Genomic DNA, 17,393 nt, shown 5'->3' on the forward strand with positions numbered 1-17,393 from the left:
ACTGTGATCCCTAGTTATCAACATAGCAAGTAGTGGAAACAGAATATTCTTCTTTACCTTGTCAAAATTGTTCATGATTTTGAATAACTCAATTAGGTCACCTGTTTGTCTTCTCTGCTCCACGGAGAATAAGCCCAATTTTCTTATCTTCCATAGCATAAATCTACAAACTCGAAACAAATAATTCCCTGTTTTGTTGTGGTTGACAGGTGTGGGAGATAGTGATAGAGATTGAAATAAACGAAGTTGGAATTGAACCTGGCCGCCAAACTGAAACATTGACTCTGCTTTATCATCGCTAGTCACAGGTGAGGTGCCGGAAGACTGGAGGTTGGCTAACATGGTTCCACTATTTAAGTAAGGTGGTAAGGACAGGCCAGGAAACTATAGACCGGTGAGCCTGACGTCAGTTGTGGGCAAATTGTTAGAGGGAATCCTGAGGGAAAGGATGTACATGTATTTGGAAAGACAAGGACTGATTAGGGACAGTCAACATGGCTTTGGTGTGAGAAATTATGTCTCACAAACTTGATTGAGTTTTTTGAAGAAGTAACAAAGAGGAAAGAGCGGTGGATGTGATCTATATGGACTTTAGTAAGGCGTTCGACAAGGTTCCCCAAGGTTAGATCTCATGGAATACAGGGAGAACTAGCCATTTGGATACAGAACTGGCTCAAAGGTAGAAGACAGAGAGTAATGGTGGAGGGTTGTTTTTCAGGTGCTGCATTTTGGGAAAGCAAATCTTAGCTGGACTTATACACTTAATGGTAAGGTCCTAGGGAGTGTTGCTGAACAGAGACCTTGGAATGCAGGTTCATAGCTTCTTGAAAGTAGAGTCGCAGATAGATAGGGTAGTGAAGAAGGCGTTTGGTAAGCTTTCCTTTATTGGTCAGAGTATTGAGTACAGGGGTTGGGAGGTCATGTTGCGGCTGTACAAGACATTGGTTAGGCCACTTTTAGAATATTGCATGCAATTCTCATCTCCTTCCTATAGGAAGAATGTTGTGAAACTTGAAAGGGTTAAAAAAAGATTTATAAGGACGTTGCCAGGGTTGGAGGAGCTATAGGGAGAGGTTGAATTGGCTAGGGCTGTCTTCCCTGGAGTGTCGTAAGCTGAGGGGTGACCTCATAGAGGTTTATAAAATCATGAGAGGCATGGATAGGCTAAATAGACAAGTATTTTCCATGGGGTGGGGGAGTCCAGACCTAGGGGGCCTAAGTTTAGGGTGAGAGGGAAAAGATATAAAAGAAACTTAAAAGGCAACTTTTTCACGTGCGTGTATGGAATGAGCTTCCAGAGGAAATAGTGGAGGCTGGTAAAATTGCAACATTTAAAAGGCATCTGGATGGGTTTATGAATAGGAAGGGTTTGGAGGCATATGGGCCAGGTGCTGGCAGGTGGGACTAGATTGGGTTGGGATATATGGACGGGTTGGACCAAAGGGTCTGTTTTCGTGCTGTACATCTCTATGACTCTATCTCCACAGATGCTGCGAGACCTGAGATTTTCCAGCAAATTCTGTTTTTGTTAGAATAGAAAATTGCTCTATTCTTCAGTCCAGCTGCATTTTCCTTGTCTTACAGACGTAAAAAGCAAGATGAAAATGCAGTACAGACTAAAACAGTTTATACTGATAATAAAAACAGAAAGTGCTGGAAAGTGTCGGCAGGTCAAGTAGTATCGGAAGAGAGAAACAAAGTTAATTATTCAGGTTGATGACCTTTCATCAAGCTCGAACTAAGACCATCAACATGATTTAGATTTAGATTATTAGATTTTCAGCAACTGTGACACTTTATTTTATGTCATTTTGCATTAACTTGATGTAGTTAATTTAGGAGAGTATCGGGGAATGTGTGTGTGGAAATGCCTTTTCTGCATTACTGCCATACTATTCGTTGAGAATGTTTCCTTTAGAAAAAAAACAGTAACTGACAAACAAATATTGAGAGTTTGTGCATATAAAAGATCAAATCTTCCATTTGAAGAAGCAGTCCAGCTTTACTTTGAACAGCCTCCTTTTGCATTATTACAATTCTGTGATTTTTATTTATTATAAAAATGACGTCTCCCCTGATTTACCTTTTCCTTGGTGGAAGTGTTGTTATATCTGGTCTGGTCAACATGGACGGTAGTTCTGGGACTGGCCTCCTGCTTAATGACTTCCCTGTTGAAACAGAAAAGGATTGACTCCGGTTCCTCTCAGGTGAGGTTGCCACTTCTGTGTAAAGTTCATTGGAAACCATTTCTCCTGCAAATGTTGTGTCCGCTAAAGACATCAAGGGTAGGGAGTGTGAAGAAAAACTCGAAAGAAACTGCATGTCCTTCAGGTTTTCAGCAGGCTTGGACATAGAAGGTATAGACTGTGTCCCAGACTGGTCGGAATCAAAGGAGGTTGTTGTATTTGGCATAAAGCAGGCAGGAGGTTTCCCCCGATTACTTCGTGGTGGAACTGGGGGAATATTCTCCTCTGCCTTGGGAACCACTTCCTCTGATGGAGTCCAAACTGTATTTTCATCACTTGATGAGTATTGCCTCTCTGTCAAATCAGGTTTATCTCCAGCTATTTCAGCAGGAGTAAATACTTCCAGTGGCAGAACCAGATTAGAATTATGTCCCGATGCTGATCCTGTTGTTGCTTGATGTTTGGGTGTTGAAGAATTTTTATTGAACAATGTCCGAGGCTTGGGAATAGGCTTTATCACTGGTTCCTCTGGCTCAGCATCAATGACATTTAAATTATCTTTCCCATCACCATCAGCTCTTGATCTCTCCAACATTCGATCTCTATCACCATCAAGCTCGTCAGAGGTGGTGCTCAAAAGCTCATCTGTAGGGGTCAGACTTCGCTGTTGTACAAGTTTTAAGATGCGTTTCCGATGCCCAGTGGCTTTGATACCAATCTGAAGAAGAGATTCATTGTTAAAATGGATAGAGTCCTTGGGTGTGTAAAACCCATTCTGGATGAAATTTTCTCTGTATTTCTCCAAGTGGATGGTGGCCAGCCAGTCTCCAATGTCACCCTCCTCTTCACTGAGTGATGCCATAGTAATTCTGTGTCTTCAGCCTGCTCTTATTTAACAGAGGGTGAACCAGATCCATCAGCATAACCAAACACCAACATCTGAAAAAGAAATCAAGCAATTCTACTTGTATAAGCTCTCACTCCTTCTAATATTTCAATATTCTTGAAATTATGAAATAAATACATTTGTCAAATTAAGATGAATTGCCTTCACTTATATTGAGTCAAAGGTAGAATTGTTACTGACCTTACACTCAGTAACCAGTTGTGTCAAAAAATACTGGGATTACTGGGGGCTGTTGAAGATGGGATAAGACTATGGGAGGATCAATCAGAAGAGGCATGGTCAACCTGAGAAGGAAGGTCACAGTTCTAATTTTGAGAGAGAGGAGGGATACTACGAAATGTTATCTAAATGGTGAGATGTTGCATACCTCTAACATACAGAAAGATCTGGGTGTCCTAGTGCATGAATTACAGGAGATTAGCATACAGGTGCTGCAAGTAATCCAGAAAACTAACAGAGCGTTATCATATGCATAGCATGTTATCATATGTATAGATCTCTAAAATCTAGTTTTCTTTTTGTACTGTCAAGGGTGTCACATCCCAGCCGCTGAAGATTACATAGCCTCTCTGATGCAGTCTGCCAAGCTGGAATACTGTTTTCATCTGTATTTCATTGTCTCGCAGCCTTCAAGAATTTTCAGTGGCTAAAATTTCATGCTAATAGACAATAGCCAATAACCATGACATTACATTCTTGTGTTGGCTTTTGGATATGCTAAACAAGCTATCAAGTACAGGTCTGTAACTCTAACAGTGAAAAACAATGTTGATAGGGACCGTGGGAGTCTAGGCTGAAAATGTGTTGCTGGAACAGCGCAGCAGGTCAGGCAGCATCCAGGGAACAGGAGAATTGACGTTTCGGGCATAAGCCCTTCTTCAGGAAAGGCTTATGCCCGTGGGAGTCAACTCAGGTTGGTAACCAGCTCTTGGCACTCTTCAAACAAGAACAGGTTTCACAGATCTGCAGTGAATAATCCTTTTTCAAACAACAATTTCGAACGAAAGTCAACTAATCATGGCCTGTTATGAGGACCGAGTATGTTTACCTACATAAATATTACTACATATTCAAAATAACTTATTTCCAAACTGACTGCTTTCAAACAAAAGATCTATAAGCAAATTTTGCAGAAAGTTTGCTGCTCTTTCTCTCTGTAAGAAACTATGACTCTATGAATTGTTTCCAAGCGCTCACCTGAATCTGTTGGAAGTTGGAGAATCAGTAACAAGGAGACAATCCTTTGGATCAATACAGGAGGTGTAAAATCAGAAATGAGAAGATTCTACCTCTAATGTAAAAGCTGTAAAATCTGGCTACATGAACCAAGTCAATCAGATATTTAAGTAGCAAAACCAAAATAAATAATTGAAGAGAGGAAGTATTAAAAAAATTTAAGAGGGAATGAAAGTGAATATTGAACTGGCTATAGGATGCTTTGCTTTCTTAAAGCACTAGATAAACAAAGATTATTAAATAGTGTCATGGGAACAGGAGTAGGCCATTCCGTCCATCAAGCCTGCTGATCATAATGACTGATCAAACAGTACTTTCATAACCCTTCACACCATTCATAATCGAACATGTATCAACTAGGTGTCCACAGCCCTCTACAGCAGACAATTCCAAAGGTTCACAGACTTCTGAGTAAAACAAATTCTCTGCATAATTTTTCTAAGTGGCATCCTCTTTTTTTAAAAATTGCTCCCTTAGTCCTAGACTCCACAACCAGGGGAGACATCTTACCTGTATTTACCCTGCCCAGTCCTTTAAATATTCTGTAGGTTCAATGAGATCACATCTCATGCTTTGAAACTTTCAAGAATATAGGCCCAGTTTGCCCAATCATAAGTGAGATCATTAACTTTTAAAAATGGAATTCAAACAACAGTTATTTCCTGAAATGTCTTCACATTTTAAACAGAATGTTTTACTGTTTAAGAATTAAATGGAGCAAGTACAACAAAATTAAAATGAAATTAATGTTGTATAAATTTATTAGAACATACAACATAGAATGTTACAGTGCAGTACAAGCCCTTCGGTCCTTGATGTTGCGCCGACCTGTGAAAATAATCTGATTCCTATCCATTATTATCCATATGTTTGACCAATGCCCATTTAAACGCTCTTAATGTCGGCGAGTCGACTACTGTTGCAGGCAGGCCGTTCCACGCCCCTACTACTCTCTGAGTGAAGAAACTCATATTTAAATTCCTGAAGAGATCACTTCACAGAATCACAGCAGAATACATACACTTAATGGCAAGGTCCTGGGAATGTTGTAGATGGGATGGTAAAGCTGGTGTTTGGTATGCTTGCCTTTATTGGTCAGTGCATTGAGTATAGGAGTTGGAATGTCAAGTTGTAGAGACATAGAACATAGAACATAGAACATTACAGCGCAGTACAGGCCCTTCGGCCCTCAATGTTGCGCCGACCAGTCATACCAATCTGAAGCCCATGTAACCTACCCTATTCCATGTACGTCCATATGCTTATCCAATGACGACTTAAATGTACTTAAAGTTGGCAAATCTACTACCGTTGTAGGCAAAGCATTCCATACCCTTACTACTCTCTGAGTAAAGAAACTACCTCTGACATCTGTCCTATATTTATCACCCCTCAATTTAAAGCTATGCCCCCTCGTGCTCGCCGTCACCATTCTTGGAAAAAGGCCCTCCCTATCCACCCGATCTAACCCTCTGATTATCTTATATGTCTCTATTAAATCACCTCTCAACCTTCTTCTCTTTAACGAAAACAGCCTCAAGTCCCTCAGCCTTTCCTCGTAAGACCTTCCCTCCATACCAGGCAACATCCTAGTAAATCTCCTCTGCACCCCTTCCAAAGCTTCCACATCCTTCTTATAATGCGGTGACCAGAACTGTACACAATACTCCAAGTGCGGCCGCACTAGAGTTTTGTAAAGCTGTAGCATAACCTCATGGTTCCGGAACTCGATCCCTCTATTAATAAAAGCTAAAACACTGTATGCCTTCTTCACAACCCTGTCAACCTGGGTGGCAACTTTCAAGGATCTGTGTACCTGGACACCGAGATCTCTCTGCTCATCTACACTATCAAGAATCTTACCAACACCAGCATCTCCAAATCAAGAATCTTACCATTAGCCCAGTACTTTGCATTCCGGTTACTCCGACCAAAGTGAATCACCTCACACTTGTCCGCATTAAACTCCATTTGCCACCTCTCAGCCCAGCTCTGCATATTGTATAAGACATTGGTTAGGCCACTTGTGGAATACTGTGTACAGTTCTAGCTTCCCAGCCAGGGAAAAATGTTATTAAACTTGAAAGGGTTCAGAAAACATTTACAAGGATGTTGGTATTGGAGGGTTTGAGCTGTAGTGAGAGGCTGAATTGGCTGGGGCTATTTTTCCCAGGAGTGTAGGAGGCTGAAGAATGACCTGACAGAGGTGTATAAAATCATGAGGGACATGGATAGGGTGAATAGCCAACGTCTTTTCCCCAGGGTAGGGGAGTCCAAAGCTAGACGGCGTAGGTTTAAGGTGAGAGGGGAAAGATTTAAAAGGGACCTGAGGGGCAACTTTTTCAAATAGAAGGTAGTGCATGAATGGAACCAGAGGAAGTGGTGGAGGTTGGTACAACTACAACATTTAAAAGACATCTGGTTGAGTATATGAACAGGAAAGGTTTAGACGGATATGGGCCAAATGTTGACAGATGGGACTGGATTAATTTAGGATATTTGGTTGGCATGGACGAGTTGGTCCCAAGGATCTGTTTCCGTGCTATACAGATCCATGACTCTATAGCTTACAGGATTATCATCGTGTGTAGGGCGGCCATTCAATTCATTGTGCCTGCACTTTCTCTCTGAGCATCATGGCTTAGTGCTAACCTCTTGCTTTTCCTTGTAACCCTGCCAAATCTTTCTATTTAATTAATCATCACGTGCCTATTGAATGTCTCAATTGTTCCTGTTTCCACTACACAGGGAATATTATCTCGTTATTTACCCTATTCCTGCCCCGACATGATTTTGACAACTTCTATCTAATCTCCTCTTTACCTTCTCCTGTCCCAAGTTCTCCAATATTTTCTGTTAAAATGTCTCATCCCTGGAATTATTCTTCTGTAATCTTTCCAATGCATTCACATTCTTCCATCAGTGTGTCACCCTGAACTGTGCATAATACTCCAGCTTATGTTCATCATTGGTTTTATACAGGTTTATCATAATCTCCCTGCTCTTGCACTCAAGGCCTCTATTAATGAAGTCTCTCTCTACCTGTCTTGTCATTTGTGTACATATACACCCAGGTCTTTCTGTTCTTGCACGCCCTTTTGAACAGTATCTTATTTCATTGTCTCCATATTCTTTGCACCAAATTGTATTACCATGCACTTCTCTGCATTAACCCTTTTCCATCTATCCACCCGCTCTGGAGTTCTTCACAGTTTACAATTCTTCCAAGATTTGTGCTATTTTCAAATTTTGAAATTATCCTTGCACAATAAGATCCAGGAAAAATAAGGATCCCAATACTGACCCTTGGGAAACTCCACTACAAACCTTCCTCCAGCCTTAAAACTCCCCATTGACCATTACTCCTTGTTTCTTATCCCTCAGGCAATTTTGTATGTGTGTATGTTGCTTCCAATTCTTTTATATTATGACCTACAATGTTCCTCACAAGTCTGTTGTGTGACACTAAATCAAATTCCTTCATAAATCCATGCACACCATATCAACACCAGACCTGACAATTTACCAGGTAGGTCTGGCAATTAAATTCTTTATGAATATGGACTTTTCATTCTGAGCATAGGTCTCACTTACAATCTGGGGTGATGGTGGCATAGTGTTAATGTCACTGTAATCCAGAGACTCAGGTGATTTTTTTGGACTTGTGACTACAAGCTCTCTCACATCAGCTAGTGGAAGTTAAATTTAATTAATGGAGATGAAATATAAAGCTAGTTTCAGTAAAGGTGACCATAGAACTATAACTGTTGCAAAAACTCATATGATTCACAAATGTCATTTAGGGACTGAAATCTGCCATAATTACCCAAACTGGTCTACTTTGGACTCCAGACCCAGGACACCAAGGCTGATTCACATCTGCGGTGCTCGGCAAACCATTCCCTAAGTTTCAGTCTCCCCAGTGTTGAGAAGATCACATAGGGAGTGTAAACTTAGGGAATGGTTCACTGAGCATCGCAGCCGAGTCCGTAGGGGGCAACTGGACCTCCCAATTACCGCCCATTTCAATTCCCCTAACCGCTTCCTGTCCAACCTGACCATGCTTGGCCCCTCTCACCTCCCTCCAAGGCCCCAAAGAAAACTTCCATATCCGCCACAGATTCACCTGTACCTCCACACATATCATCTATTGCATCCTCTGTACCCGATGTGGCCTCCTCTATATTGGGGAGACAGGCCGCCTACTTGCGGAGCGTTTCAGAGAACACCTCTGGGACACCCGGACCAACCAACCCAACCACCCTGTAGCTCAACATTTCAATTCCCCCTCCCACTCCACCAAGGATATGCAGGTCTTTGGACTCCTCCATCGTCAGACCACAACGAAACGACGGTTGGAGGAAGAGCGCCTCATCTTCCGGCTAGGAACCCTCCAACCACAAGGGATGAACTCGGATTTCACCAGTTTCCTCATTTCCCCTCCCCCCAGCCTGTCTCAGTCAAATCCATCAAATTCAGCACCGCCTCCCTAACCTGCAATCTTCTTCCCGACCTCTCCGCCCCCACCCCAATCTGTCCTATCACCCTCACCTTGACCTTTTTCCACCTATCACATTTCCGAAGCCCCTCCCCCAAGTCCCTCCTCCCTATCTTTTATCTTAGCCTGCTGGACCAACTTTCCTCATTCCTGAAGAAGGGCTAATGCCCGAAACGTCGATTCTCCTGTTCCCTAGATGCTGCCTGACCTGCTGCGCTTCTCCAGCAACACATTTCCATCTCCTCCATTGCCACAATGAACCAAACCGCAAACTGGAGGAACAATACCGCATCTTCCACCTGGGCAACCTACAGCCGGAGGACTCAACATTGAGTTCTCCAATTTCAAATAACCTCCCTTCCCATCCCCCAACTCCCTTATCAGCCCGTCCCCATCCCTTCCACTGCTCCCTGCCGCCAACCGGATTCATTCCTCCCATTGACCAACCAGGTCGTACCCTCTACCTGTCTTCACCTATCCCCACTTCACCACCCTCCCCCACCACCCTCTTTATCTGCAGCTCCCCCCATTCCCACCCCCAGTCCTGAAGAAGTGTTACACCTGAAATGTCGACTTCTCCACCTCCTGGTGCTGCCTGGCTTGCTGTGTTCTTTCAACCTCCTGCCTGTCTATTTTGGATTCCAGCATCTGCAGTTTTTTTGTCTCTAACCATGAATAGAGGATTGGTTGACTCACAGAAGGCAGACAGTGGAGATAAAGAGTTTTTTTTTAGGATAGCAGCTAGTGACTAGTGGAGTTCTGCAGGAGTCCTGTTGGGACCACAATTATTCACATTATTCATTAAAGATCTGGACAAAGTGACTGAGAGCATTGTTGTTAAATTAGCAGATGACACAAAGATAGGTGGAGGGACAGGGAGTGTTGAGGAAGTAGGGAGGCTGCAGATGGACTTAACAAGCTAGAAGAGTTGGCAAGTAAGTGGCAGATAGAATACAATGTGGGAAAGTGTGACGTTATGCACTTTGGGAGGAACATCCACTATTTTCTAAATAGAGAAAGTCCTCAAAAATCTTAAGTGTATGGTACTTGGGAATTCTAGTTGAGGTGTCTCTTAAGGTTAACATGCAGGTTCAGTTGGCAGTTAAGAAGGGAAATGCAATATTAGCATTCATTTCAAAAGGGCTAGAATGCAAGAACAGGAGTATAATGCTGATGCTGTATAAGGCTGTGGTCAGACCACATTTTGAATATGGTGAGCAGCTTTGAACCCTGTATTTAGGGAAGGATGTGCTGGCCTTGGAAGGTGTCTAAAGAATGCTTACAAAAATGATCCTGAAATGAAGGGTTTTTCACATGAGAAGCAGTTGAGGACTTTGGTCTGTACTTGATGGAGTTTAGAAGGATTGGGGGAATCTGATTGAATCTTACAGAGTACTGGAGGGCCTGGATAGAGTGGATGTGGAGATTATATTTTCATGAGTAGCAGAGAGTAGGACCCAGGGGCTCAGCCTCAGAGGGACGTGATAACTCTTTAGAACTGAGATGAGGAGGAATTTCTTCAGCTAGAGGGAGGTCAATCTGTGGAATTCATAGCAACAGAGAGCTGTGGAAGTCAAGTCTTTGAGAGTATTTAAGACAGTGATAGATAGTTTCCTGATTAGTAAGGAGACCAAGGATTACAGCGGGAAGGCAAGAGAATGGGATTGAGAAACATACAAGCCATGATGAAATGACGGAGGAGACTTTATGGGCTAAATGGCCAAATTCTGTTCCTATGTCTTATGGATCTGTGCTTTTGGGAATTTCTGCCTTGGAACATCATGAATGGTTTTCACTGAAGTGTCTCTGGAGGACCACAGATAAGGGAAAATGTCACACCTTGTCTTGTTATATCCTTGATTCCCCCCCTTGTGGTCAAACAAATCCCAATGAAATGTGGAGTTATAGAACAATCAACAGTAGTTGGTGATTTACAAACCTCCTTCTCTGTGATGAAGCTTAGGAGGTCCATGTAAAAGATAGTGATCTTAAGACCATAAGATACAGGAGGAGAAGTAGGCCATTCAGCCCATCAAGTCTATTCTGCTATTCAGTGAGATCATGACTGATCTGATAATCATCAACTCCATTTTCTCACCTTTTCCCTTTAACCCTTGATTTCCTGACTGGTTAAAAAATGTCTGTTTCAGCCTTGAATACACTTAATGGCCCAGCCTCAACAGCCATCTGTGGTAATAGAACATAGAAGGGCAGAATGGCCTACTCCTGCACCTATTATCTATTGTCTATTGTCTAACATAGTAAAGTACAGCACAGAACAGGCCCTTTGGCCCACGATGTTGTGTCAAGGTTTAATCCTAAAGTAAAATATAATAACTTAACCTATGCACTCCTCAACCCACTGCTATCCATGTGCACATCCAGGAGTCACTTAAATGTCCCTAATGACTCTGCTTCCACCACCACAACTGGCAACGCATTCCATGCATTCACAACTCTCTGCGTAAAGAACCTACCTCTTACATCTCCTTTGTACATTCCTCCTAATATCTTCAAACTATGATTCCTCCTACCAGTCAATCCTGCCCTGGGGAAAGTCTCTGGCTATTGACTCTATCTATTCCATTCATTATCTTGTATACCTCGATCAGGTCTCCTCTCTTCGTCCTTCTCTCCAGAGAGAAAAGTTCAAAGTTTGTGAGAAGATTTGTAGCTCGGGTGCTCGTTGCTGTGGTTCTGTTTGCCGAGCTGGAAGTTTTTGTTGCAAACGTTTCGTCCCCTGTCTAGGTGACATCCTCAGTGCTTGGGAGCCTCCTGTGAAGCGCTTCTGTGGTGTTTCCTCCGGCATTTATAGTGGCCTGTCCCAGCCTGACAACCGGAAGCGGCAGGGACAGGCCACTATAAATGCCGGAGGAAACACCACAGAAGCGCTTCACAGGTGGCTCCCAAGCACTGAGGATGTCACCTAGACAGGGGACGAAACGTTTGCAACAAAAACTTCCAGCTCGGCGAACAGAACCACAGCAGAGAGAAAAGTCTGAGCTTATTCAACCTTTCTTCATAGGTAAGCCCTCCAGTCCAGGCAGCATCCTGGTAAACCTTCTTTGCACCCTCTCCAAAGCCTCTGTATCTTTCCTATAGTCGGGTGACCAGAACTGGACATAATATTCCAAGTGTGGTCTCACCAGGGACTTGTAGAGCTGTAGCAAAACCTTGTGGCTCTTAAACTCGATCCAGGAGATTCCTGAAGAAGGGCTCATGCCCGAAATGTCGATTCTCCTGTTCCTTGGATGCTGCCTGACCTGCTGTGCTTTTCCAGCAACACATTTTCAGTTTAAACTCGATCCCTCTGTTAATGAAAGCCAAAACACCCTATGCTTTCTTAACAACCCTATCCACTTGGGTGGCCAAAGTTAAAGATCACACAACACCAGGAAATAGTCCAACAGGTTTAATTGGAAGCACACTAGATTTCGGAGCGCCATTCCTTCATCAGGTCGCAACCACCTGATGAAGGAGCGGCGCTCTGAAAGCTAGTGCTTCTAATTAAACCTCTTGGACTATAACCTGGCGTTGTGTGATTTTTAACTTTGTACACCCCAGTCCAACACCGGCATCTCCAAATTATTTGGGTGGCAACTTTGAGGGACCCATGTACTTGCACACCCAGATCCCTCTGTTTCTCCACTCTCCACAATGAATATCATAGATTCACTACTCTCTAAGGAAAGAAATGTTTCCTCATCTCTGTGTTAAATATGCAACTCTATTCCGAATTTGGAGTCTCCCATGAGGGGAAACAACGTTTCTGCTTCTACCATGTCAAGTCTAAGAATCCTGTATGTTCCAATAAGATCACTTTGCATTCTTCTAAACTCCAAAGTGTACAGACCTAACCTAATCAACCTCTTCTTATATGATTATCCCTCCAAACCTAGTATCAGTTGAGTGAACATTATCTCCAATGCCTGTATCTTTCCTTAAATAAGGAAATGAATAGCTTTCAACAGGATCTACTAATGGCAACCTGCAATTGAAATAAGAATACACATCCGGAAGTTCAGTAATGGTTCAATCTCCACGTTTTCATGTACTTTTTAAAAAACCTGTACCAATATAGTTTGCACTATATACCATTTAAAGTAAACTGATCATCTCCCCATCTACATCTCTTCTTTCAAAACCTTCTTTAGAACAAGATGTTGATACAGCTTCCGGACATCTCCTCCTGCAGCCTAAAATCTCTTTCTGCTTGATGTACCTCTGTGAAGCACTTTGTGATGATTCTTTATTTGTTGGATGCTACTCTTTTGTGCTTTTCTTCTGGGCTCTGGAGAATCAGCAACAACATTACTCAGTTACTGAAGGTCCCCTTTAGACGTCTTAATCAAACATCTCTGCTAGTTCCTCTCAGCGTCACAGTGCGAGCCACACATGAGCTGTTGTATCACCAGTGATTTTCCTGCTCCTTAGATGCTGCCTGACCTGCTGTGCTTTTCCATTACCACTCTAATCTAGTATCACCAGTGACTCCCACAGTAAAAATATGTAAAAGCGACAGATTCAAACCACTACAAATGCCGGAGGAAAGATCACAGAAGCGCTTCACAGGAGGCTCCCAAGCACTGAGGATGTCACCTAGACAGAGGACGAAACATCTGCAACACAAATTCCCAGCTCGGTGAACAGAACCACAACAACGAGCACCCGAGCTACAAATCTTCTCACAAACTTTGAATATACTTTCATTATTATAATGATTGATATGAAGTAAGACTGAACTGTTATCTTTATTCTCTGTCCCTATACATGTGTTGCTATACATGAGATCATATCACACTAAGTGTAAAGTTGATAACATTTTATTTCAGATCCACTGCCCTGTGAATGTGGCTGGCGAATACAATTCAACCTTACCAACATAGAACATAGAACATTGAACAATACAGCGCAGAACAAGCCCTTTGGCCCTTGATGTTGCGCCAAACTGTGAACTAATCTATGCCCATTCCCCTACACTATACCATCCTCATCCATGTGCTTATCCAAGCACTGTTTAAATGCCCCTAATGTGGCTGAGTTAACTATATTAGCAGGCAGAGCATTCCACACCCTTACCACTCGCTGAGTAAAGAACCTGCCTCTGACATCTGTCTTAAATCTATCGTCCCTCAATTTGCAGCTATGCCTCCTTGTACAAGACGACGTTATCATCCTAGGAAAAAGACTTTCACTGTCTAATTCTCTGATCATCTTATATGTTTCTATTAAACCAATCTTAGCCTTTTTCTCTCCAATGAGAACAGACGCAAGTCCCTCAGCCTTTCCTCATAAGACCTTCCCTCCAGACCAGGCAACATCCTGGTAAAACTCCTCTGAAACATTTCCAATGCTTCCACATCCTTCCTGTAATGTGGCATCCAGAACTGTACACAATATTCCAAGTGTGGCCACACTAGCATTTTAGGTACAATTGCAGCATGACACCATGGCTCCGGAACTCAATCTCTCTACCAATAAAACCTAACACACCGTCTGCCTTCTTAACAGCACTATCAATCTAGGTGGCAACTTTCAGGGGATCTATGTACATGGATATAGCAAGTCTCACTTAACACCCACCAGCCTTCAGTGAATTAACTAATTTCAGCTGACATGTCCGTATAATGGAGTGAAACAAAACCAGTCAGTGCTCTTACTCAGATTTCTATTCAAAGCTCAAGATGCAAGCTAGGCGTGAACAGGATCAGAGCTGAAAAATGTGTTGCTGGAAAAGCGCAGGAGGTCAGGCAGCATCCGAGGAGCAGGAGATTCAACGTTTCGAGCATAAGCCTTTCTTCAGGAATGAAGAAGGGCTTATGCCCAAAACGTCGATTCTCCTGCCCCTCGGATGCTGCCTGACCTGCTGCGCTTTTCCAGCAACACATTTTTCAGCTCTGATCTCCAGCATCTGCAGTCCTCACTTTCTCCTAGTGAACAGGATCAGGATGTTTCCTATTCTGGTACAACAGCTCAAGAATGTTCACCATTCAGGCTCATAGCTATGTTTGGGACCTGCAATTACTGCCTCTGTTTTGTTCTGTCATCACTTCAAAGACATATCTTGGTCAAAACTTCAGAGGAAATGCATATCTTCTTCTTCAAACAAATACCTTGAGTCATGTTCTCTAAGAATCTTGTATATGGCAATAGTATCTCCTCTAATTCTTCTAAATTCCAATGAGTACAAGCCCAACCCATTCAACCTCTCTTCACAGAACACTCCCTCCATCCCCAGGATCAACCTAATGAACCTTCTCTGGACTACCTTCAATGCTAGGATATCATTCCTTTAATAATGCACGGTGGCTCAGTAGTTAGCACTGCTGCCTCACAGCACCAGGGTCCCAGGTTTGATTCCAGCCTCGGGCGACTGTCTGTATGGAGTCTGCACGTTGTCCCCGCATCTGTGTGGGTTTCCTCCAGCCGTTCAAAGATGTGCAAGTCAGGTAAATTGCCCATAGTGTTAGGTGCATTAGTCATAGGGAAAATGGGTCTGGGTGGGTTACTCTTAGGAAGACTGGTTGGGCGAAGGGTCTGTTTCCACACTGTAGGGAATCTAATGAGTCTAAACTGTTCACACATTTCCAACTGTGACCTTACTAGTGCTGTTTATGGTTTTATCAAAACCTCCCTTTTTTTGTACTCCTGTCCCTTTACAATAAAGGCCAACATTCCAGTTGCCTCAAATTTTACCATCTGAATTTGGGTGTTAGCTTTTTATGATTCATGCATGAGGAATCCCAAATCCTTCTGTTTTTTAGTTTTCTGCAATTTTTCCCCAATTAAATAATATTCAGCTCCTCTATTCTTCCCGTCAAAGTGCATAACTTTACATTTTCTCACAATATCAACCATCTGCTAAGTTTACCTCCTTTTGCTTAACCTATCTATACCCCTTATGTGTCATTCTCAGCATTTGCCTTCCCTTGTATTTTTGTGTCCTTTGTAAGTTGCTTAGCTACATTAAATCAAATGAATCTACATATATTGTAGGCACACTACTAAGCATTCAAAGATTCAAATTCATTAATACTCTACAGGAATAACAGCTCATTCCTTGGGTTGGACTTCAAAACTAAATAGTGTGATTGTGAGACGAGAGTGCTCTTTGCTAGGCCTCACGTGTCACACAATCTTTCTCATCTTTTTAATTAGCAAGACAGTAGAAAGGATGTGAAGGCATCAGAGACAGAGCACGTAAGATTTATGAAAATGGTTCCGGGGATGAGGAACGTCAGTTTGAAGAAAGATTAAAGGAGCTGGGACAGTTCACTCTAAAGAAGGAGGCTGTCAGGAGATCTGAGTACAGTTTTCAAAAGCTTGAAATGTATGGGCAGAGTAAATAGGGATAAAATGTTCCTACTCATGAAATAATCAAGAAACCCAAGGGCATGAATTTAAAGTAATTCACATAAAAAGGAAATTTTGTTTAACTTGGTAAGTCATTAGGGTCTGGAATGCACTGTCTGAGAGTGTGGGGGAGGCAGGTTCACTCAAGATTTCAAAATGGAAATAGATGGTTATTTCAACAGGAACATTTCATAGGGTAACAAAGTGATGGCAAGAGAATAGAGTTAAAAATCACATAACACCAGGCTACAGTCCAATACGTTTATTTGGAAGCAATAGCTTTCGAAGTGCTGTTCCTCCATCAGGTGGTTAGAACATAGAACATAAAACAAAAAACATAGAACAGTACAGCACAGAACAGGCCCTTCAGCCCACGATGTTGTGCCGACCATTGATTCTCATGTATGCACCCTCAAATTTCTGTGACCATATGTATGTCCAGCAGTCTCTTAAATGTCCCCAATGACCTTGCTTCCACAACTGCTGCTGGCAACGCATTCCATGCTCTCACAACTCTCTGTGTAAAGAACACACCTCTGACATCCCCTCTATACTTTCCTCCAACCAGCTTAAAACTATGACCCCTCATGTTAGCCATTTCTGCCCTGGGAAATAGTCTCTGGCTATCGACTCTATCTATGCCTCTCATTATCTTGTATACCTCAATTAGGTCCCCTCTCCTCCTCCTTTTCTCCAATGAAAAAAGTCCGAGCTCAGTCAACCTCTCCTCATAAGATAAGTTGTCCAGTCCAGGCAGCATCCTGGTAAACCTCCTCTGAATCCTCTCCAAAGCATCTACATCTTTCCTATAATAGGGCGACCAGAACTGGACACAGTATTCCAAGTGCGGTCTAACCAAAGTTTTATAGAGCTGCAATAAGATCTCACGACTCTTAAACTCAATCCCCCTGTTAATGAAAGCCAAAACAGCATATGCTATCTTAACAACCCTGTCCACTTGGGTGGCCATTTTAAGGGATCTATGTACCTGGACACACCAAGATTCCTCTGTTCCTCCACACTGCCAAGAATCCTATCCTTAATCCTGTACTCAGCTTTCAAATTTGACCTTCCAAAATGCATCACCTCTCATTTATCCAGGTTGAACTCCATCTGCCACCTCTCAGCCCATCTCTGCAGCCTGTCAATGTCCCGCTGCAGCCTACAACAGCCATCTATACTGTCAACGACATCTCCAACCTTTGTGTCGTCT

General features: G+C 42.6%; 1 protein-coding gene across 3 annotated transcripts in view; it reads right to left on the bottom strand.

The window, feature by feature from the left end:
* Nucleotides 1-17,393, bottom strand: part of arap3 (ArfGAP with RhoGAP domain, ankyrin repeat and PH domain 3) — a 363,864-nt gene that overhangs the window by 229,567 nt on the left and 116,904 nt on the right. For all 3 annotated transcript variants that reach the window (XM_087995078.1, XM_087995076.1, XM_087995077.1), the window contains exon 2: nt 2,084-3,125. In XM_087995078.1, coding sequence (XP_087851204.1) covers nt 2,084-3,048 — 965 coding nt within the window. In that variant the 5' untranslated portion in view covers nt 3,049-3,125. The remainder of the gene's footprint in view (nt 1-2,083; nt 3,126-17,393) is intronic.

The sequence above is a fragment of the Chiloscyllium plagiosum genome, unplaced genomic scaffold (genome assembly GCF_037043375.1).
Source record: "Chiloscyllium plagiosum isolate Xiang-an unplaced genomic scaffold, Cpla_swu_hap1 HiC_scaffold_16, whole genome shotgun sequence".
In the NCBI taxonomy this organism is placed as follows: Eukaryota; Metazoa; Chordata; class Chondrichthyes; order Orectolobiformes; family Hemiscylliidae; genus Chiloscyllium; species Chiloscyllium plagiosum.